The 23226-nt window shown below is 44.0% G+C and overlaps 1 protein-coding gene across 3 annotated transcripts in view; it reads left to right on the forward strand.

Moving 5' to 3' along the window:
* The window catches only part of LOC119950823 (centrosomal protein of 128 kDa-like), a 410606-nt gene that overhangs the window by 88628 nt on the left and 298752 nt on the right, over positions 1-23226 (forward strand). Inside the window, exons 12-13 of one of the 3 annotated variants that reach the window (XM_038773666.1) lie at positions 6299-6422; positions 14797-14957. The exons of the other annotated variants lie outside the window; for them this stretch is intronic. Coding sequence (XP_038629594.1) covers positions 6299-6422; positions 14797-14957 — 285 coding nt within the window. The remainder of the gene's footprint in view (positions 1-6298; positions 6423-14796; positions 14958-23226) is intronic. 3 annotated transcript variants of the gene reach the window in all.

Consider the following 23226-nt stretch of genomic DNA (forward strand, 5'->3'; position numbering starts at 1 on the left):
GAAAGATTCAGCTAACTCTCGTCGGAAAGATCCAGCTAACACTCTTCAGAAAGATCCAGCTAACTCTCGTCAGAAAGATCCAGCTAACTCTCTTCGGAAAGATCCAGCTAACACTCTTCAGAAAGATCCAGCTAACTCTCTTCAGAAAGATGCAGGTAACTCTCTTCGGAAAGATCCCGCTAACTCTCTTCAGAAAGATCCAGCTGGCTCTCTTCAGAAAGATCCAATTAACTGTGTTCAGAAAGATCCAGTTAACTGTGTTCAGAAAGATCCAGCTGACTCTCTTCGGAAAGATCCAGTTAACTCTCTTCAGAAAGATCCAGCTGACTCTTCAGAAAGATCCAGCTGACTCTCTTCGGAAAGATGCAGCTAACTCTCTTCAGAAAGATCCAGCTAACTCTGTTCAGAAAGATCCAGCTAACTCTCGTCAGAAAGATCCCACTAACTCTCTTCGGAAAGATCCAGTTAACTCTCTTTGGAAAGATCCAGTTAACTCTTAGGAAAGATGCAGCTAACTCTCTTCAGAAAGATCCAGCTAACTCTCTTCAGAAAGATGCAGGTAACTCTCTTCGGAAAGATCCCGCTAACTCTCTTCAGAAAGATCCAGCTGACTCTCTTCAGAAAGATCCAGCTGACTCTCTTCAGAAAGATCCAGCTGACTCTCTTCAGAAAGATACAGCTAACTCTCTTCGGAAAGATCCAGCTGACTCTCTTCAGAAAGATCCAGCTGACTCTCTTCAGAAAGATACAGCTAACTCTCTTCGGAAAGATCCAGCTAACTGTAATTGGAAAGATTCAGCTAACTCTCGTCGGAAAGATCCAGCTAACACTCTTCAGAAAGATCCAGCTAACTCTCGTCAGAAAGATCCAGCTAACTCTCTTCGGAAAGATCCAGCTAACACTCTTCAGAAAGATCCAGCTAACTCTCTTCAGAAAGATGCAGGTAACTCTCTTCGGAAAGATCCCGCTAACTCTCTTCAGAAAGATCCAGCTGGCTCTCTTCAGAAAGATCCAATTAACTGTGTTCAGAAAGATCCAGTTAACTGTGTTCAGAAAGATCCAGCTGACTCTCTTCGGAAAGATCCAGCTGACTCTCTTCAGAAAGATCCAATTAACTGTGTTCAGAAAGATCCAGTTAACTGTGTTCAGAAAGATCCAGCTGACTCTCTTCGGAAAGATCCAGTTAACTCTCTTCAGAAAGATCCAGCTGACTCTCTTCAGAAAGATCCAATTAACTGTGTTCAGAAAGATCCAGTTAACTGTGTTCAGAAAGATCCAGCTGACTCTCTTCAGAAAGATCCAGTTAACTGTGTTCAGAAAGATCCAGCTGACTCTCCATAGTGAGGGCTGATTCTTTCTACAGAAAGCTTCTGGGAGCTGTTTTTCTGGAACTGCAAAGCGGCCTGAAGACAAACCAGGAACTGAAAACATAGTTTGATGAGAAATAAGGCACCTGTCCAGGAAAAGCTGTGAGTAATGCATTTCTAAACTACAGAGTATCTGAATGAATCAATCTCCAATGGAGATCATTGGGGGCTGCAAAACCAAATAATTTAATATGCAATCTTGCTGTGATGAAAAGTGTGCTAAAACCATCATCTGGAACAAAAGACCCTTCCCTCCACTTATGATTTTTACCCCTTTCCACCCCTCTGTATTTGTCATGCATGTGGGGGCGAGTTAAAGTGGGTATTGGCTTGTCGTTAACCAGTAGGATTAAAAAAAATAAATTTAGCATACCCAATTATTTTTTTCCAATTAAGGGGCAATTTTGCGTGGCCAATCCACCTAACCTGCACATCTTTGGGTTGTGGGGGTGAAACCCACGCAGGCATGGGGAGAACGTGCAAACTCCACATGGACAGTGACCCAGGGCCGGGATTCGAACCAGGGTCCTCAGTGCCGTAGGCTGCAATGCTAACCATTGTGCCACCGTGCTGCCCCCGTTAACCAGTAGGATTTACAGCATATAACACACAGCTCTTGTTATACATAAACAGTAATTGTGTTTACATTTACAAACCTGGTGACTGATTATTGGGCAGCCAAGGGCCAAAGACATCGGGTATTTTTAATAAGAATTATTGGTTAATTCACTTGTGTTATGACTCCGGGGTACATGGGGCTGGAATTGACTGCACACTAGCTCAGGGTGCCGTAACACAATTAAAATCGGGGATGTTCAAAAAGCCTGAATTAGGTGAGTTCAGATATCTTGAAAGGTTGGGGAGGCAGTTGTGTAGTGACATTGTCGCTGGACTAGTAATCCAGAGACCCAGCTTTGGGGATATAGGTTTGAATCCCACCACAGCAGATAGTGAATTTTAAATTCAATCAGAATCTGAAATTAATTGATGACCATGAAACTATTGTCGATTGTTGTAAAAATTTATCTGATTCACTAATGTCCTTTAGGGAAGGAAATCTGCCAACCTCACCTGGTCTTGCCTACATGTGATCTCAGATCCACAGCAATGTGAATCATAGAATTTACAGTGCAAAAGGCCATTCGGCCCATCGAATCTACATCGGCAGCACCCTACCTCCGCCCACACTCCACCCTATCCCGTAAAGCAGAAACCCTACCTAACCTTTTTTTTTGACACTAAGGGCAATTTAGCAGGGCCAATCCACCTAACCTGCGCATCTTTGGACTGTGGGAGGAAACCGGAGCATCCGGAGAAACCCACGCAGTTACGGGGAGAACGTGCAGACTCCGTACAGACAGTGACCCAGCGGGGAATCGAACCTGGGACTCTGGAACGGTGAAGTGACAGTGCTAACCACTCTTCTACCGTGCCGCCCATTGCGACCGTGCTGCCCATGTGATTGACTCTTTAAAATGTCCTCTGAAATGACCCAGCAAGCCATTGAGTTCAAGGGTAGTTAGGGATGGGCAATAAATGCTGGCACATCCCCTGAATGAATAAAAAAAAGGTGGAGTAATTAAAATTGAGATGATCAAGAAATCAGAATTAGATGAGTTCTGATATCTTGGAAGGTTGTGGGGGTAGAGGATATTTCAGAGATAGGGTGGTGTGGGGCCATTAGGGATTTGAAAACAAGGATAGAAATTTTAAAATCAAGATGTTCTTTGACTGGGAACCATGTCGTTCGCAAGCACAGGCATGATTGAGGAACAGGACTTGGTCCCTGTTAAGACATGGGCAGCAGAATTTTGGATGATCTCAAGTTACAGTGGGTAGAATGTTGGAGACTAACCAGGGTTATGTTGGAATAGTCAAATCTCATAATAAGAGAGGCATGATTGAGGGTTTCAGCCCAAAAGCTGAGACCGGGGTGAGGGGTGATGTAATGAGGTTGAAATATGCAGTCGTTGAGATGGCATGAGTATGTAGTCTAAAAATAATCACTGAGTCAAATATTTCTCTAAGGAAACTGGTTTAGTCTCTCTGTTGCCAGGGAGAGCGATGGAGTTAGTAACTAATGTATGACCTTGAGGTAGGTTTTCCTCAGCATCTGCAAAGCAAATTGCCAGATCAGTTTGCGGTATTTATCTCTCAACTTTATTATGATTCACCACATGACAAACTCCAAATCTTGGCGACTGGGAAATAAAATAGGAGATTTCTCAAGCACTGCGGTTGTGCACCATCTTGTTGGATTAAAGCATTCATATGGCACGGATCAGGAGTATATTAGCTGCTTCTGACTGCAGGTACTTAACTGTGCTGGCTGATATCCTGGTCCTGGGATTTAATATTCTTGTTCAGGTTCCTAATTTCCTTCAGTCCTACAGCCTTCCAAGATTTCTCCAATTCGGGCCTGGATTTTTGCGCCTCAGTTGTTGCAAAAATTCCCAAAATGGCTGAGAAATGTCAAAGTCTCACTCCCAAATCCTGCATTGCCCATCTTCACAGGGGCAGTACTGAAGGCGGATCAGGGTTCACACCTGCATGTTTGCAGATGCACCTGACTATTTACATCACCGCCACTGAAGTGGATTTTGCAAGATCCTGGGGAATCTGGAGTGTGCTGCGTAGAACAGGTATGAGGAGGTCTGAATTGATGGATTCTTGTGGATAGCCAGGGTACGCCTTTGGATAAATAAGATACCCCTTTTGAACACCTTTAGGAGTGTTAAGGCACCCTTTGGGATTGTGAAAAGTGAACATGATTATGCACTTTTTATGCACAAATGCATTGCAACTGCCAGGCTGTAAAAGAATTGTCAAGCAAATGTTCAGCTGTCAAGGAATTGTCCAGCTGTCATGGAACTGTTCGGTTGTCAAGGAAATGTCAAACTGTCCAGCTGTCAAATCTGTCAGAACAATCCAGGAAGGGTCAATCCTGTCACAGCTGACAAAACTACCCAGGAAATGTCAAAGCAGTCAAGGAACTATCCAAGGATACTCGGTGAGTTAGCATGGAGGGGGGTAAGGTCAAAGGGTAGTGACTGGGGCTGATGGGTTGACAAGAGTTGGCACCAAGTTGGCATAGCAATGTGCAGGACCATGGGGTGTGTGTAGAGGGACACTAAGTTGGCACGGGGTTTGCGGACCAAGAGGGTGGGTAGCGGGTGACTATGTTGACATAGGGGTGTGAGGACCATGGGGAAGGGTGGGGACATGGGTCGGCTATGTTGTCATGGACGGGGGCTGCACAGATGCAGGCCTTGTGCCCAGCCTACCTCCGCATTCAGCAGTCGGTGGATTCATGATGGGCATTTTTAAAGGTTGGATTTGTCGAGCCGGGAAACCTCCTGACTGGACAAACCTGACCTGGGACGAAAGTCTGGGCCTCTGTCTTCTTGTACACTCTACATTCCTTCACCTCACTATTAGCAGCTGTGCCTTGAGAAGTCAAGGGCCTAAGCTCTGAAATTGCCTCCCTGGAACCCTGTCTCACTCACCTGCTTGCCCTCTCTTTTAAGATGCTCCGTAAAATCTACCCATTTGACCAAACTTTTGGTATCATCCTAATATCTCCTTAATGTGCCTTTGTGTTGGTTGTTTTCTGACAATACTTGTGGGAAGTTTCACAATGTTAAAAGTGCTGCATAAATGTAAACTGTGAGTTGTTAAGTTGAATGAGGCAGTCTAATGAAAATCAGAGACATCTGAACGTGCAGGTCCAGATGTTTGAAACAAACATGTTGGACTTTAACATGGTGTTGTAAGACTTACTGTGCTCACCCCAGTCCAACGCCGGCATCTCCACTTCATTGGACGGGGCATTGAGTATAAAAACTGGTAAGTCATGCTACAGTTGTATAGAAACTTGGTAAGGCCGCACTTGGAATATTGCGCACAATTCTGTTTGCGACACTATCAGAAGGATGTGGAGGCTTTGGAGAGGGTGCAAAGGAAGTTTACCAGGATGTTGCCTGGTCTGGAGGGTGTTAGCTATGGGGAGAGGCTGAATAGACTCGGACTGTTTTCATTAGAAAAACGGAGGTTGAGGGGTGACCTGATAGAGGTCTACAAGATTATGAGGGGCATGGATAGAATGAATGGGCAGGCACTCTTTCCCAGGAAGGAGGGGACAGTCACCAGGGGCATAGGTTTAAAGTCTGTGGTGCAAAGTTTAGAGGATATGTACGAGGCAGGTTTTTTATGCAGAGGGTGGTGAGTGCCTGGAACGCGTTGCCAGCAGAGGTTGTGGAAGCAGATACATTAACAGCATTCAAAAGGTATCTTGACAAACACATGGATAGGATGGGTATAGAGGAATAAGGCACAAGGAAGTGCTGAGAGTTTTGGCTGAGGTTGGTATCGTGATCAGTACAGACTTGGAGGGGCAAAAGGGCCTGTTCCTGTGCTGTATTGTTCTTTGTTCTTTGTATCCCTGATGCTGATGTATATCCAATATTTTTGTTTATTTCAGACTTGCAGACTTTTTTGCTTTTTATTTCAGACCATAACTAGAATGCATTAATCTTAAAGCCCCTTTATTTTTGTTGTGTCCCCTCTCTCCTGTCTCGCACACCAGATGATTGGAAGACATTTAAATGCAGCTCATTTCCAGCTGTGCTTTCTGCACGGATGCTGGCCAGATATCCTTGTTTACCTTGATTGGGCCATTAACAAAGTCACATTTTGTTTCTGCACTGATGAAGCACATTTCTAACTAATTCTGACTGAGGGTGCCAGATATATATATTTTTTGTTTCCCCATTATACATCCCTCAAGTTATTAAACTTTTCTTAAAGTTTCCTATTTAGATGTGCTGGACACGTCTGCTGCTGAACACAGAAAACACTTGCATTTTGAAAAGATTTGAAATGCAAAAATGGTAATGCTCCACTGATTCACTGAGTCTTATCTGTGAATTTAGATAGATGATTTACGCTCTCAACTGTTGAAGTCTGAACAGGAACGAGCAACCTTGCAACAGAGGATTTCACAATCACCGCAGAAAACTTATCGTGGAGTAGAGGATGACCGACTGAACCAAGCAGGTTAGTGATAAGCAAGCCCCATCTACCGCATTTTCTTCTTCAGTATCTTGGCTGGTTCTGCATCAAAATACATTGCAGTTTTTTCAGAAAGGGGCTGAGTCAAACATGAGTTTAAAGATCATATTTCAACTTTATTTTAATGATGAAGAATCTGAGCCCATGATAACCTTTAGCAGAGGGATGAGCTTTTACCCACCACCGTAAACATTCACTCACTCCACCATTGGCACAACATGGCTTACAGTGTGTACCATTTACAAGCATGAATAAGACAGACTGAATGTCCTCCTCTTGTGCTGTAACCACTGTGCTTCTATAAACTCGCCAAGGCTGCTTCAGCAGCAACTCCCAGACCCACAGTCTCCATTGTCTAGAGGGACATGGGAACACTTCCACCTGCTAGTTCCCCTCCATACATCATTCAGACTTCAAAATATATCACTGTTCCTTCATTGTCACTGGGTCAAAATCCTGGAGCTTCCTCACTAACAGCATTATTGTAGTGGGGAGATGGTAATATGACTGGGCTAGAAATCCAGTGACCAGGGTTCAAATTCCATCATGCCAGATGGTGAAATTTGAATTCCTTGATGATTGTCGTAACAAGCCACCTGATTCACTAATGTCCCTTAGGGAATGAAGTCTTTCATCCTTACTGTTTCTGGCCTGCCTGTGACTCCAAATCCACAGCAATGTGATTGACTCTTCCTCAGGCAATTAGTGGTGGGTAAGAAGTGCTGGCCCAGCCAGCAATGTGTACATATCCTATGAACAAAAAAAACAAGGACTACAGTGGGTCAAGTAGGCAGCTCACCACCAACTTGTAGAGGACTGGTAATAAATGCTGGCTTGTCAATTTAAAAAAAAAGGCTTTTTGTGGGCTGGCTTGGTTTGTGTCAAAGACACATTTTGTTATTTTGTCTCTTTTTAATGTGGTGCTTTTAACGTGTTGAATTTATAAGGGCTGTTTTGACTGATCAAACCAATACTTTCAGAAATTTATAAAATATTCTCATTAAAAAAAAAACACATTTTGGGAAGAAATGGTATAATAATTTAAGTCACAGGACAGATAGATTAATCAAGAAAAGTCCACTTGAAAATGAAAATCGCTTATTGTCACAAGTAGGTTTCAAATGAAGTTACTGTGAAAAGCCCCTAGTTGCCACATTCCAGCGCCCGTTCGGGGAGGCCAGTATGGGAATTGAACCCACGCTGCTGGCCTGCCTGGGTCTGCTTTAAAAGCCAGCTCTTTAGCCCTGTGCCAAACTAACCCAACACTTGCTCCTTCACAAGTTATCTTTTTATTTCATTCACACTTCTATCTGCTGAGGAAGTTATATTTTGGGTAAAGAAATTCTTACAAATTTTTAAATTTGCTTATTTAAGTTTGATCTCCCATTGGTCCTATTTTGGCTAACTTAATTTGTCTATGTTGTTTAAACTTAATTTTTCGAGTCTGGTGGATGCGGTGAAGGCCGACTTGAAAAGGTAGGATGCCATCCCTCTGACCTCAGCGGGAAGGGTACAGACGGTGAAGATGAATATTCTCCCAAGGTTTTTGTTTTTGTTCCCGTGTCTCCCAATCTTTCTTCCCAGAGCTTTCTTTTGCAGGGTTAACAAATTGATACCTACTTTGTTTGGGCTGATAAAACCCCTTGGGTGTGTAGCACGTTTTTGCAAAGGGATTGGCAGTCAGGGGTGTTGGCATTGCCTAATATGTTCTACTATTACTGGGTGGCAAATATTGATAAAGTGCGTGGGTGATTCAAGAATCCGGACTCTAAATGGAGGCGGATGGAGGAGGCTTCATGCATATGGTCAAGTCTGAGTGCCCTGGTTACAACACGATCCCGTTTTACCCCTGCCAGGTTCTCTCTGAAGCCCTGTGGTGATGGGCACTGTCAGGATTTGGAATCAGTTTGGGCAGCATTTCAAGCTGGGCTCCATGTCGCTGTTGGCTTTCTGTGTAACTGTTTGTCGCAGCAGACTGTGGAGGCCAAATCACTGAGCATCTTCAAGGCCGAGATTAATAAGGGATCAGGAGTTATGGGGAGAATGGGGATGAGAAACATATGAGCCATGATTGAATACAGAACAGATTTCTTAACATTTCACAACTTCTGCTCTGTAAATTCTATGATAATCTATCTATGATCTAGTTCCTCAATCTCTAGAAATACCCTGCTCACTTGGGCTTCTTCCTTGTATGAATATCGAACAGTTCTGTACAGCGAATTCATTCCCACCATTGGAATGAACTGTATTTCTGTATTCCTGTAAAAACATAATTTAATGCTGCTATGTAGAATTCTTATATAATTATTTGGAATGATTTTCTAGCATTCCGGTGTCGGTACTTAGTTGTGGTCTCTGCTTTTTCCTCCTATTGTTCAACATTTCTGGTATTTGCTACTTGACCTGAATTTATTGTTTTGCTTTGTTTCACACTCAACCTACCTGAAAGCTCTGCTAATCTAAATTTGAAGTCTTGGCCTCTCTCCTTCCTTCCTTCATATCTATCTAGTTTCAAGGATGGTTTCAAAGTTATTACGGTAACAGGAAACTCATCATCCTGCTGACAGCTACCATTTGATTTCATCAGGTTTCAACTGATGTAGAGAAGAGGTGAGATGTTGGGGTTAGGAAGTCCTCTATGATGGAGTGGTGCAAAAGCGGTTTCAGTCACAGAACATCTTTCGAGATATTGCCAGGCTGGGCAAAATTTTCCTGATTTGAAAATTTGCTGATTGACTGCTTGGTTTAAAACAGTAGTTATAGGCCGGCACGGTGGCATAGTGGTTAGCACTGCTGCCTCATGGTGCAGGATGGGTGGATTGGAAATGCTAAATTGCCCCTTAATTGGAAAAATTTTGAGTTGGGTACTTTAAATTTACATTAAAAAAATAAATAGTTATGGAGCTCACAGCAAAGTGGGCGTTCCATTGGCCAATAGACGGGGCCCTGCTGTCGCAGTTTACCTGAACGGCATGGGAGGGAGAAGGAACCCCATGCTTTGCTTGATTAGTTTTGAAAATATTTGGTTCTGCAGCACCGATTGAACACTTTGAAGCATTCTTTTATCCGATGTAGCTGGGTAGGTTTGCTGACGGTTAGAAGGAGGAACTCTGCTTGGAATGTTGGACTTGGTTGATTGATTAACATGGCATTGATAGAGCAGAGGTGAAGACCAAGGAGAGACATTAGAGCTCTGAATTGGTGATGTGGGGTTTTAAAAATCTGACATGGATGTGTTCTGATTAGGGACCTTAAGGTGAAGGAACCCTTGGCGAGCAGTGACCACAATATGATAAAATTTACCCTGCAGTTTGAGAGGGAGAAGCTGCAATCAGATGGAACAGTGTTTCAATTAAATAAGGGTAACTACAAAGACAGGAGGGAGGAGCTGACCAGAGTTGATTGGAGAAGGAGCCTAGCAGGGAAGACAGTGGAACAGCAATGGCAGGAGTTTTTGGGGGTTATTAGGGAGGCACAACAGAAATTCATCCCAAGGAGGAGGAAACATGCTAAGGGGAGGACAAGGCATCCATGGCTGACGAGGGATGTCAAGTACAGCATAAAGGCTAAAGAAAAAGCATATTAAGTGGCGAGGATTAGTGGGAAAATAGAGGATTGAGAAGCCTTTAAAAGCGAGCAGAGGACAACTAAAAAAGCAATAGGGGGGAGAAGATGAAGTACGAGTGCAAGCTAGCTAGTAATATAAAGAAAGATAGACTTTTTCAATATTTAAAAGGTAAGAGAGAGGCAAAAATAGACATTGGATCACTAGAAAATGTGACTGAAGAAGTAATAATAGGAAACAAAGAAACGGCAGACGAACTAAATAGTTACTTTGCATCCGTCTTCATGCTGGAAGACACCAGTGGGATGCCAGAGCTCCAGGAGAACCAGGGGGCAGAGGTGAGTGCAGTGATCATTACTAAGGAGAAGGTTCTGGGGAAACTGAAAGGGCTGAAGGTGGATAAGTCACCTGGACCGGATGGACTACACCCAGGGTTCTAAATGAGAGCTGAGGAAATTGTGGAGGCATTAGTCATAATCTTTCAGGAATCACTGGAGGCAGGAAGAGTCCCAGAGAACTGGAATGTGGCAAATGTAACACACTTTAAGAAGGGAGGGAGGCAGAAGATGGGAAATTATAGGCCGGTTAGCCTGACTTCGGTCATTGGTAAGATTTTAGAGTCTGTTATTAAAGATGAGATGGCGAAGTACTTGGAAGTGCATGGTAAAATAGGACTGAGTCAGCACGGCTTTGTCAAAGGGAGGTCGTGTCTGACAAATCTGTTAGAGTTCTTTGAGCAGGTTTCAAGCAAGTTGGACAAAGGAGAATTAGTAGACATGATTTATTTAGATTTCCAGAAGACCTTTGACAAGGTGCCGCATAGGAGTCTGTTAAATAAGTTAAGAGTCCATGGTGTTAAGGGTAAGATTCTGCCATGGATAGAGGATTGGCTGACTGGCAGAAGGCAAAGAGTGGTGATAAAGGGGTCTTTTTCAGGAAGGCAGCCGGTGACTAGTAGTGTGCCTCCGGGGTCTGTGCTGGGACCACAACTTTTTACAATATACATTTAATGGTCTGGAAGAAGGTACTGAAGGCACTGTTGCTAAGTTTGCAGATGATACAAAGATCTGTAGAGGGACAGGTAGTATTGAAGAAGCAAGGGGGCTGCAGAAGGATTTGGACAATGAAATGGCAAATGAAATACAATGTGGAAAAGTGTGAGGTTATGCACTTTGGAAGGCGGAATCTAGGCATATACTATTTTCTAAATGGGGAAGTGCTTCGGAAAGCAGCAGCACAAAGGGACTTTGGAGTCCTCGTTCACGATTCTCTTAAGGTTAATGTGCAGGTTCAGCCGACAGTTAAGAAGGCAAATGCAACGTTGGCATTCATGTCAAGAGGGCTAGAATACAAGACTAGGGATGTACATCTGAGGCTGTCTAAGGCTCTGATCAGACCCTGTTTGGAGTACTGTGAGCAGTTTTGGGCCCCATACCTAAGTAAATATTTGCTGGCCTTGGAAAGGGTCCAGAGGAGGTTCACAAGAATGATCCCTGGAATGAAGAACTTGTCATATGAGGAACGTTTGAGGACTCTGGGTCTGTACTCGTTGGAGTTTAGAAGGATGAGAGGGGATCTTATTGAAACTTACACGATACTACGAGGCCTGGATAGAGTGGATGTGGAGAGGATGTTTCCACTTGTAGGAAAAACTAGAACCAGAGGACACCATCTCAGATTAAAGGGACGATCCTTTAAAACAGAGATGAGGAGGAATTTTTTCAGCCAAAGGGTGGTGAATCTGTGGGACTCTTTGCCACAGAAGGCTGTGGAGGCCAAATTACTGAGTGTCTTTAAGACAGAGATAGATAGATTCTTGATTAATAAGGGAATCAGTGGTTATGGGGAGAAGGCAGGAGAATGGGGATGACAAAATATCAGCCATGAGTGAGTGGCAGGAACAGACTCAATGGGCCAAGTGACCTAATTCTGCTCCTATGTTTTATGGTCTTATAGTCTTGTGATTCATATTTATAATGTACAGTAAATAAGAATACATTGCTTTCTGACTTGCTGTGTATTTTTGAATTATTTTACTTTGGATTTTAATGAATAAATAATAGGTAAGGAGAAAATGTACTGGGCAGTAGCTATGGAAGTCTGGAAGAACCTCAAGCCCCGATTATAACTCTGAATGGTTGGGAGAAGGAGTGGGCAGGACGAATGGGGCTCTCCTGCACTGGCGGCAAAGTGGGAATGTTGGAGTGATGAGCATGAAGCCCCCATGTTACCATCAAAATGGGAGAGCAGGATGAGTGTGAAGTTCCATACAGTTGCCAGGATAGGAATGGGAGGGAGAGTGAGCGGAAAGTCTCAGATAAGTACACTGAACATCTGAGAGTAGGAATGGGAGAATTGCAGGGGGAGGAGAGGGTGAGTGGAAAGACCACATACTGTGCCCAGCATAAGGCCTGGGTGATTTTTGGATATGTATGTAATGTAACCTCAGATTGATGTGATTGAGAAGTTGCCCATCCGATCACTTTGGAAAGTGGGCAGCCCCATCTGCTTTCTTCATGCAACCTGCAGACTATCGTAGAATCATAGCATTTAGAGTGCAGAAGGAGACCATTCGGCCATCGAGTCTGCACCGGCCCTTAGAATGAGTAGACTACTTAATCCCGCACCTTCACCCTATCCCCGTAACCCACTAACCCAACAAACCTTTTTGACACTAAAGGGCAATTTAGCATGGCCAATCTACGTAACCTGCACATCTTTGGACTGTGGGAGGAAACTGGAACACCCGGAGGAAACGTTGTTGTCAAACTGGCGAAAGCAGGGTTCTCCCTAGATTATTTTAAGCCTTCCTGGATGTCTTAGTGGAGAAGGTCAGGGCCTGGAGAGAGCTGTTGGCCAACACTCGAAGGAGCAACCTTAGGGCCAATAATTAGCAGGCTGAAAAGGGGCGTTGCCAACAGCATCACCCCTAGAACCTGGTTTCAGTGTGGAAAGAGGTTCAATGACTTCTCTCGCAGCAAGAATGAGTGTATCACATTCGATACTCCTTCCGTTTCCCACCATTCAAAATCCCAGCCACCCACATCCTCATGTTCATCGTGTCTTTCAGAATGTGAAATAATCCAAACTATTTGCGGCACCGGAACAGGACATTTGCCCAACAAGTCTATGCTGGAATTTATTTTCCACATGAACTTCCTCCAAACCCTCATCACCCTAACTATATTAGGGCATAGACAGTTCCTTTCTCCCTTACAAGCTTATCTAGTTTAAATCCATTTATGAGATTCACCTCAATTACTTGTGGCAGCATGTTCTGCTTTCTTAACTGTGTAAAGAGGTTTCACCTGAATTTTTCTGGTGGATTCATTAATGGCCATCTTGAAAGTGATACTAATTGTATTTCTAGGAGACCAGTGTTGCCAGAAAGAACGAGGGAGAAATGAAACTCAAGTTTCCCCCCCTTACTGTTCGCAATCAGTTTATATTTTGAAAACGAGCAGGTGTGTGTATGACTCTCAGCCCTGAGCCCATTGGGCCCATGGGGAGGGGATGCCGTAATGCTATTGTCAATGGACTAGTAAACTAGAAACCCAGGGTAATGCTCTGTGGACCCGGGTTCGAATCCCGCCACTGCAGATGATAAGATTTGAATTCAATAAAACAAATCTGGAATTAAAAGCCTAATGATGACCATGAAACCATTGTCGTTTGTCATAAAAACCCATCTAGTTCATTGGAGGGCTGGTTAAGCTCAGTGGGCTAGACAGCTGGTTTGTGGTGCAGGACAAGGCCAGTAGCGCAGGTTCAATTCCTGTACCAGCTGTGAATTGTGAATTCTCCCTCTGTGTACCTGAACAAGCCCCAGAATGTGGCGACTAGGGGCTTTTCACAGTGACTTCATTGCAGTGCTAATGTAAGCCTATTTGTGACAATAAAAAGATTATTTATTTATTTAATGTCCTTTAGGGAAGGAAATCTGTTGTCCTTACCTGGACTGGCCTACATGTGACTCCAGACCCACAGCAATGTGATTGACTCTTAACTGCCCTCTCAAGGGCAATTAGGGATGGGCAATAAATGCTGGCACAGCCTGCGTTGCCTGCACCCCATGAACGAATAAAAACAAAATGACCATCAGCAAGCTTTTGTGGGTTTAAATAAAGAAGATTATTTATTCTCACATTGCCCCGAAAGTCACCTGACCCTTGGCAGCCATTTAATGTCAAATTTTACAACGGCAAAGGCAGTTCCAGAAAATTCTGTACTGGGCATGACACTGGGATTAGTTAGATTGGCCGTTGAAAGAGCCAGTACAGGCATGGCGGGCTGAGTAGCTCCCTTCTGTGTTGTGTACTATTCACCAATTGTATGATATTGTTAGTTTTGCTTATTATTACTCCATGATGTCAGATCCTGAAAAACTCCTTTCCTAAAATCATCATCATTGTGTTGTTTATGTATTATGCACAGATCTCCCATGACATTCTTCATGATTGGTTAAAGATTTTTTTGTAACCTGGGTTGTTCACAACTTTGGAATCCGGGAGCGCTGGGTAAGGGTCTGGGGATCTGACCGTATTGAGATGTTCCAATGGCATTTTGAGAGGGTCTCCTAAGTTGCATCACTCAATTCCTCTAGTTTTCAAATTCTGTTTTAAAGTATAGGTAGATCCAAAAATGCCCAAAATAGAACTTAAAAGCGATGTACATTCAACCAGTTTGGATTTCCATTGCTGAATAGGCAGCTGGACAATCAGCGTCTATTAGGTCTCCCCTGTTCCGTCATTGCTTTCCCCCCTTACTATGATCAACTTTCTTGTGTTGCAGCGGCTGGCAGGTCTGACCATGAGAAGCAATTGCTGGAGAAACAGATTTTGGAGCTCCGTGCGCAGCTAAGCCATAACGCTGCCCTTTCCGAGATGGAAGCGCTTAAACGGTCGCTTGAGAGAAAGGAGAAGGAGAAATCTCAACTTTCCGCACAGATAGAGGTATCTCCGTTAGGCTGAATATGAGTGATGGGGAGATAGTTTGTAAGTCTTTGTGTTGTTAGAAATGCATTTCAGAATTTTAATCAGTTGGTATGAATTCCTCTTTAGTGCTTGGATAGTTGTTAAATATGAAATTAATATGGAAGTATGAAAAGTATACTGCTTCTGTTCTGCTTTGTGGCACAGTTTGCCAACTGAATTATAGGAAAAGCACAACGAGAAGACAATCATTCTGGGAATTTAGGTTTTTTGCAAAGCTGAACCTAATTATTCAGTGCCATTTTTAGATGATAACTTTGGACCAGAATGGATGTTATTTTGTCCTTTGTTCTCTTATTGCACACACATTTTCACTCGCTTCTGCTTGCTCTCTCTTCTCTCGCATTCATGCTCAGTCCTGTTCCCAGATGCTTTCAGGTGCAATGTGAGATGAGTGTTACTTTCTACTATTGTTGCTGGAGCCGCCTATGCACCTCTAGAGATGATTGGAAGTTACAATGTGGCAATGCAATTGTCAGCGCATTGTCCTGAGGGGTGATCCTTGTCACTCCTCAATGACATGTCGCGACTCTTCCTTTCAAATAAAAAGAATAGGTGAAATCTGTTTGTTGAGTTAACTTTGCTAAACTTTGCCAAATGTCCCAGCTTAGGCCACTGATACGTAATGTATTTTCGAACCATCTGGTGGAAAAACATTTTAACTTTTCTGTGTACCCATTAGACCAAGTGTTAATAAGACCTGGGAAAGAACTTAATTTGCCACTTGACCATACTGAACACTTTTCTCAAGCATAGTATCATGTTATTACATTTATGGTACAACCTAGACATGAGGTTATCGATCTCCGCTGCTGCAGGTTATTATTTGTGTCTCCAGACTTTGTGAATATTTCAAGAAAGAAAAAATATCAAAATGTTAGCCTGCTGTGAACCTGACACTGACGTTATTCGGAATCTAGCAAGGAAAAGGTTTTTAACTTATATTCTGCAACATGTATCGGTAATGCATCCATGCGGGTGCATCTAATTCTTACAGATCCGTAGTCAATAGGTTTTCTGATTATAGCACCAAAAAGAAACAAAGAAAGACTTGCATTTATATAGTGCCTTTCATGATCAGCGGCTGTCTCAAAGCACTTTGCAGTTAATGAAATATTTTTGAAGTGTAGTCACTGTTGTAATGTAGGAATAATTACGTTTATTACATTCTGGTACTATGCACGCCAAACATTGCATTGTGGAGGCAGAAATTAACATTCTCGGTAATACTAGTCATTGGGTCTTGCCTACCGGCGAGAGCCTGTGACACCTCATTTGGAAAGAGCCTGCTGTATTTGGTGCCTTAAATGGCCAGCAGCGGGTCTTCCCCAGGATCGAGGACCCCTGTGAGGGGTGGAATCACTTGCAAGAGGTGCCGGTCCATCAGCACTTGACAGGTCTTTATTGCTGGCAACGCCAGTGGTGGAGTGGTGGTAGCTGCCCTTAATACACTCACTAGGCACTTGACGTTATTGAGGGATGCAGATCACTGGTGAGTGAGGGCAGGATGGGGTCGCAGGGTGGGGGAAGTCACCTCCTGCCTGGGAGGCAGCAGGGGTTTGCTTTTCAGCTTTTTTTGCATGGCAACTTCCCCACCCGCATAAAGTGGGCATTAATTTCCCACTTAAAGGCCGAAATTAGCAGTAGGGCAGCAAGGTGATCCACGTGCCTTCCCGTCCGCACAAAATTGGAGCTCGGTGGGTAAACTGTGGGGTCTCCACCCGGCACCCTCCCACCTGATTAAATTATCCCCTCCACTCCCGCCTCCAAACTTTTGAAATGTTTAGGCAATATAGCACGTGAAAAGAAAACCGCATGCACTTTGAGTAATTGTAATTTTCCTCCCCAGATCAGTAATTCCACTGAGCTCAAAGCATTTCTACTTTGAGTGCCTTATGTGAACCAGATCAGATGTAATCAGGTGTGAGAAACACTCCTTATGCTTATATCTGAGTAATACTGAAATAGTGGGATAAGAGGTTAGGATACTGGATAGAATTTGGTTCAGTCATTGATAATATGGAGTGCCATGAACGGAAACATCTCAGTAAAAACAAGTCAGTAAACCTGCAGCCTGAGACTGGTGATCTAAGTGGCAAATAATCTTTAATATAAATGCGAGATGAGACACTTTTGTGGAAAAAGTAAAAACGAGGTATGCACCAGAGTAAATATGAAACTGAATAGGTAGAAGAGCAAAACGTACAGGTGAACATGTCATTGAATGTAGCACAAGCGAAAAGCAAAATAATGCAGATGCTGTAAATCTGAAATAAAAACCGAAAATGCTGGATACATTCAGCAGGTCTGGCAGCGTCTGAATGTTTCAAATCTAAACGACACAACGATAAATCTAAACGACACAACTAAACGACATGGAGCCGGCCAACCTGCGCATGCGCGGCTGATGTCACTTCGGCGCCGCCGGCTGCGTCATTCCCGGTGCACCGCTTTGGCGCAAGCGTCAAGGCCGGGCGCTCGGGATTCACGCGCCGCCGCTCCTAGCCCCCCTCCCCGGGGGGGGGGGGGGGGGGGGGGGGGGGGGGGGGAACAGGGGGCGAGGAGCGGCCTCCGACGCCGGAGTGAAACACTCCGGCGTCGGCACTCAGTATCCCGTTGGGAGAATCGCGCCCCTGGCCTCCATGCTATAAAAGGGACGTAATGTTAAAAAAGCTTTTATAATGATGATGCCAGAACTCAGAGATTACAGCTATTAGAAAAGGTTGAATTGTGTGAGGCATTTTTCTTCAGAAGAAGTAAGACTTGGAGGTGATCTGACAGAGGCCTTTAAAACTATGAATGGGATACACCGAGTAGAGAAGTGGAGAGAATGTCTACCTTTGGAAGCATCTAATATTAGGAGACCGTAAATGCAAAAGTTTACCAATAAATCCATTAGGGAAATGAGGAGAAACGTCTTTATGATGTGAATTTTCTGCATCTTCAGCGCCACCTTTTCTCATGGCTTCAGAACAAGATTCACCCATTGGTGCCAAACTGTAGAACCTACTTGTGCTGAGGGCACATTGGGCCGTGTGAGAATATTTGAACTTAAAGAAAAAAAAACCTTGCATTTATATAGAAACATTAAACATGGAAGAGTGCCTTTCATGCCTCAAGATGTACTCAAGTATTGAAGCCAAAAAAAATACTGTTAAAGCATAGTCACTGCCGTCCATTTTCACTCATCAAGTCCCTATAAACTGCAGCAATATGATGACAATTCCTTGTTGGTGTTGTTGATTGAGGAACAAATATTGCCCTTAACTCTGGGGTTAGCCCTCCTGCCCTTCTTCCCTGTAGTGCCTTAAGATTGTTACTTCCACCTTCACCATCAGCTCAAGTAGCTCAATTGGGAGAGCGTTAGACTAAAGATCTAAAAGTCGCTGGTTCAGTCTCGGGTTTCGGCTTCAAACCGAATGCTGGTAGCACAGTGGTTAGCACCGTCGCTTCACAGGTTCGATTCCCGGCTTGGGTCACTCTCTGTGCGGAGTCTGCATGTTCTCCCTGGGCCTGCATGGGTATCCTCCGGGTGCTCCGGTTTCCTCCCACAAGTCCCGAAAGACCTGCTGTTAGGTAATTTGGACATTCTGAATTCTCCCTCTGTGTACCCTAACAGGTGCCGGAGTGTGGTGACTAGGGGCTTTTCGTAGTAACTTCATTGCAGTGAGAATGTAAGTCTACTTGTGCTAAGAAAGATTATTATATCTGAGGGATGAGGGGTCTCAGTTTACTGTCCCAAGCCAAAAGATGGAGCGTTAGGAGCCTACCAGAGATGAGTTTTGTGACAATGGCCTGAGTGAATTGAAAGCTAAAATCTCGAACCCCGCGAATTATGTGTTAAATAACAGCATCACTCTGACCTTCAGATCATTAAGGCTTTAACTAAAATCATTTCTTCACTTCATGACCCGAGGAGTTCGATGGAAGGCAAGCATCCAGCAGAGGGCAGCAGAGCAGAGCTTCTGATTGGCTGTTCCGGGGAGAGTTGCATACGTGCAGTGCGGTCAGCGTAAGTTGAAGGTGGTTTGTGAAGCGGCTGTTCTCGAGTGACAGCTTTACCCGAAACACTACTTACGTAGTGTCTCCCACCCATCCTCCTCCTCTAACCAAAAAAAAAAGTTCTGTCCGTTGGATTGCTAAACTAACAAGTTTTTTATTTTTATTTTTCAGTAGTTGGGAAGTTAGTTCAGTGGGAATGGACGCTAGGGCAGTTGAATGTTCCTCCTGCAGAATGTGGGAGGAAAGGGTCACCTCTAGTGTCCCTTCTGACTACATCTGCGGGAAGTGCACCCAACTCCAGCTCCTCGAGAGCCGCGTTTGGGACCTGGAGCTGGAGCTGGATGAACTTCGGATCATTCGGGAGGCGGAGGAGGTTATTGAGAGGAGTTATAGGGAGGTAGTCACACCTCAGGTAAAAGAAGAAGGTAGATGGGTTACCGTCAGGGGAGGGAGAGGGAACCGGCAGGCAGTGCCCGTACTGCGCTGTAGCGTTCTATGTTCTATGTTCTATAACCCATAAATAGGTACTCGGAAATTGGCACTTATATTATGCCTAATACTAAAAGGAGTGCATACAATCTGCTGTGAGGGTGGGCCTAATCCACATTTCACAAATTGAAATGCTTTTTACTCTCTACTATCAAGAGTTTGGTGCTTAAACTGAAGTGTTTTACATTTGCCCCTAGCAGTTACATTTTTCACCTCACATTTAAAAATAATTGAACCAAAATGCATGAATTTGATAGATTAATTTTTAGTCAAATGCATAGTTCACCACCACTTGTACTCAGCGCCACTCATTTAACCTTTGTAAAATGGTGCATTAAAAGCTTTGTTAATGATGTGTAAACAGTGCTCAAATTGTTATATAAGTTTTCTCCCTGCTACCAGTCGTGTTGCTGAACTAGGAATGTATTGCTGAGCATGCATAATATATGAAAGAAAATGTAAACCAATGTAGAATTCATTATTACAATTAGTAGGAAGTCACTGAGTTATAAGGCACTTGGGGACATTTTATCTAAATGTACAGTATTAGTCACTGAATAACTACAGTACTTTGTAGCATAGCTACCGTATGTTTTTGGCAATTTAACTTGGTAATATTTTTATCATTTGGGACAGCAGAGAGCAGACAATAAATTAAACTGTGATCGCTAGAGAGAGGAGGAGGGAGAGACTGGCACATACCATTGTATTCGGACTGAATTATTCTTCATTGGCAGCAATTCTTTTTGTTGTATTAAAGTATCCAGTTATTTTTTTTAACCAGAAGATTGCATGAATGTGGAGAGAGGTAATGGGAGTTGGGGAGAGCTGAGGTTTGAAATAGGCTTGCCAAAACTTCATTGTTATCCCGAACTCTCCGAAAATGAAAGATTAATCATCTGGCCAGTGCTTCCAGCAACATTGAAGAAACATTGTAAGGGTGCTAAAGGCATTTTTTATTTAATCTTTCTTTGAACATCTTCAGCTGTTGGTTCTAAAATAAAATGCAGCATGGTAGCACAGTGGTTAGCACAGTTGCTTCACAGCTCCAGGGTGCCAGGTTCGATTCCTGGCTTCGGTCACTGTGCGTAGTCTGCACGGTCTCCCCGTGTATGTGTGGGTTTCCTCTGGGTGCTCCGGTTTCCTCCCACGGTCCAAAGATGTGCAGGTTAGGTGGATTGATCATGTTAAATTGCCCACGGTGTTCAAAAAGGTTAGGTGGGGTTACTGAGTTCTGGGGATAGGGTGGAGGTGTGGGCTTAGGTGGGTTGGTCTTTCTGGTGTGGACACGATGGGCCAAATGGCCTCCTTCTGCCTCAAAATCATCATTGCTGCCCTAGGTGAGACATGGCTTGCAGGAGAATGCCAACCGAAGGAGTAATGCAGTGGCTGCATATTTTTCTTGACCACCATAACAAGCACCTGGGAGAAAGTTCTTGGTCTCTACCAGGAAACATTGTGACTGGTTTGATGAAAACAAGCAAGCAATACAGGACCTAATTGGTCATGCACTTTAATTGACAAGAACCTGCATCATGACTCAAGATAGAAGCAGAAGTGTAATGGATGACTGTACAGCATAGAACCCTCTATACAAAGAACAATATGGCAGGTTGAGAAGAGTGCAGGAAATCCCAAAATTTGTGGACACCAACAGCATATCTGGTTTCTTCAGCGCTGTTGAAATGATCTACGGCCCAAGAACTCAAAGGCTCAGCTCACTGAGAGCCAGGCATGGAGGGGAGCTTATCAAAGGACAGGGAAGTAGTTAGTGCTTGCCGGAGAGAACATTTTGAAGAATTCCTCAACTAAAACTCTTCAATTTGAATGCTCTCAACTTCACCCCTCAATATCCTGTACTGCTTGGTTTTGGCATTAATTTCGGAAAAGTTTAAAAAAGCCATTCAACAGCTGAAAAGTAACAAAGCCCTTTGAGCAGATGGAGTTCCTGCTGAAATTCTGAGGTATGGTGTAAATGCACTCCTGGCACAGCTGAACAACCTCATATCCCTCATTGGGGAAGAAGGTAGCTTGCTGCGAGATTTCATGGATGCTGTGATCGCGTCTATATTCAAGGGGGACAAGTCCAATTGCAGTGACTACAGAGGAATCTTCCTGCTCTTTGCCAAAGGGAAGATCATTGCAACCTTCTCAATCACTATCTCCCAGTGTCTGAGGAACTTCTAGAATCGCAGTCCAATTTTCACCCATTGAGAGGCACCACAGAGAATATCTTTGACTGGCAAATTCAAGAAAAATGCAAAAAACAGCACCAACGTAATACCACAATGCTGTACATGATCTTTTTTAACCTGATAAAAGCTATTGATTCCATCTGCTGCAAAGGCTTATGGAGTACTCTCCTCAAATTTGGCTGCCCTCAAAAATGTGACTATCCTCCACCTATTCCGCATGATATGAATGTTGTGACCCTCACCAATGGAACCATTACAATCCTTATCAGTAAAAACAAGGGTGAAACAAGGTTGTGTCAGTGCACCGATTCTCCTCTTCATTTTCCTCACTGCAATACTGTACTTTGCTTCCAGCAAATTTCACCCAGGTGCAGGAATAATCTACAAAGCAGAAATTGTTTAACTTGCATCACCTTCGGTCTAAAACCAAAGCCACTGCGAGAACTTCCAATGACGGCCATGGAGGAGTAGGTCACACATGAAATGAAAATGAAATGAAATGAAAATCGCTTATTGTCACAAGAAGGCTTCAAATGACGTTACTGTGAAAAGCCCCGAGTCACCACATTCCGGCGCCTGTTCGGGGAGGCTGGTACGGGAATTGAACCGTGCTGCTGGCCTGCCTTGGTCTGCTTTAAAAGCCAGCTATTTAGGTCTGTGCTAAACCAGCGCCTATAATTTGATAGCTCCCGCCTGTGACGGTCTTTTGGACCTTTTCCCCCCGTTGTTTTCCTGGATTTTATGGGATAAATCGGTGAAGAGTGAGGCAGTAAGGAGAAATGCCCCTCCAGTGTATGGAGAATTGGACCAGAAGTGGCTGTGTATGAAGACAAAGTCCTATAAGGAAGACGTGAACAGAAGCAGGGCTGTAGGGATATGGCACAGTGGTCGACGGATCAGTTGGTGAAGTTTTTCGAAGATTGCTCAGCGAAGCTGAAGAAGGATACGTTGATCCCGATTTAAGGCTTCGATTGATCAAGTTGTGCAGAATCTAGAGACCCACAGGAGAGCGATTTAGGAGGTGGAGAAAAAGGTGTCCCAGCACAAGGAGTACATAACCGTGCTGGAGACCAAGATTGAGATGATGAACGACCGCCAGAAAAGAATGCAGGAGTAGCTGGAGAACCTGGAGAACAAGTCCAGGAGACAAAATCTTAGATTGTCGGCCTCCCTGAAGGCCGTGAGGGATCAGATGCGAGGACTTATGTGACGGACATGCTTGAGAAATTGATAGGGGCTGAGGCGTTCCCTCGGCCACTGGAAGTGGATAGAGCGCACAGAGGCCTCGCGAAGAAGCCCGAGCGAACGATTCGCCGAGGGCCATGGTGGTACGCTTTCACCGTTTCCTGAACAAGGAACACGTTCTGCGGTGAGCCAAGAAGGAACGGAGCAGCAAATGGGAGAACTGTGAGCTGCGCATTTATCAGGACCTGGGCGTGGATCTGGTCAAAAGGTGAGTTGGGTTTAATCGGGCAAAAATGACCCTCTTTAAGAAGGGGGTGAAGTTTGGGATGCTGTAAGCAGCCCGTCTGTGGGTCATACAT

This window comes from Scyliorhinus canicula, chromosome 2 (genome assembly GCF_902713615.1).
Source record: "Scyliorhinus canicula chromosome 2, sScyCan1.1, whole genome shotgun sequence".
Taxonomy (NCBI): domain Eukaryota; kingdom Metazoa; phylum Chordata; class Chondrichthyes; order Carcharhiniformes; family Scyliorhinidae; genus Scyliorhinus; species Scyliorhinus canicula.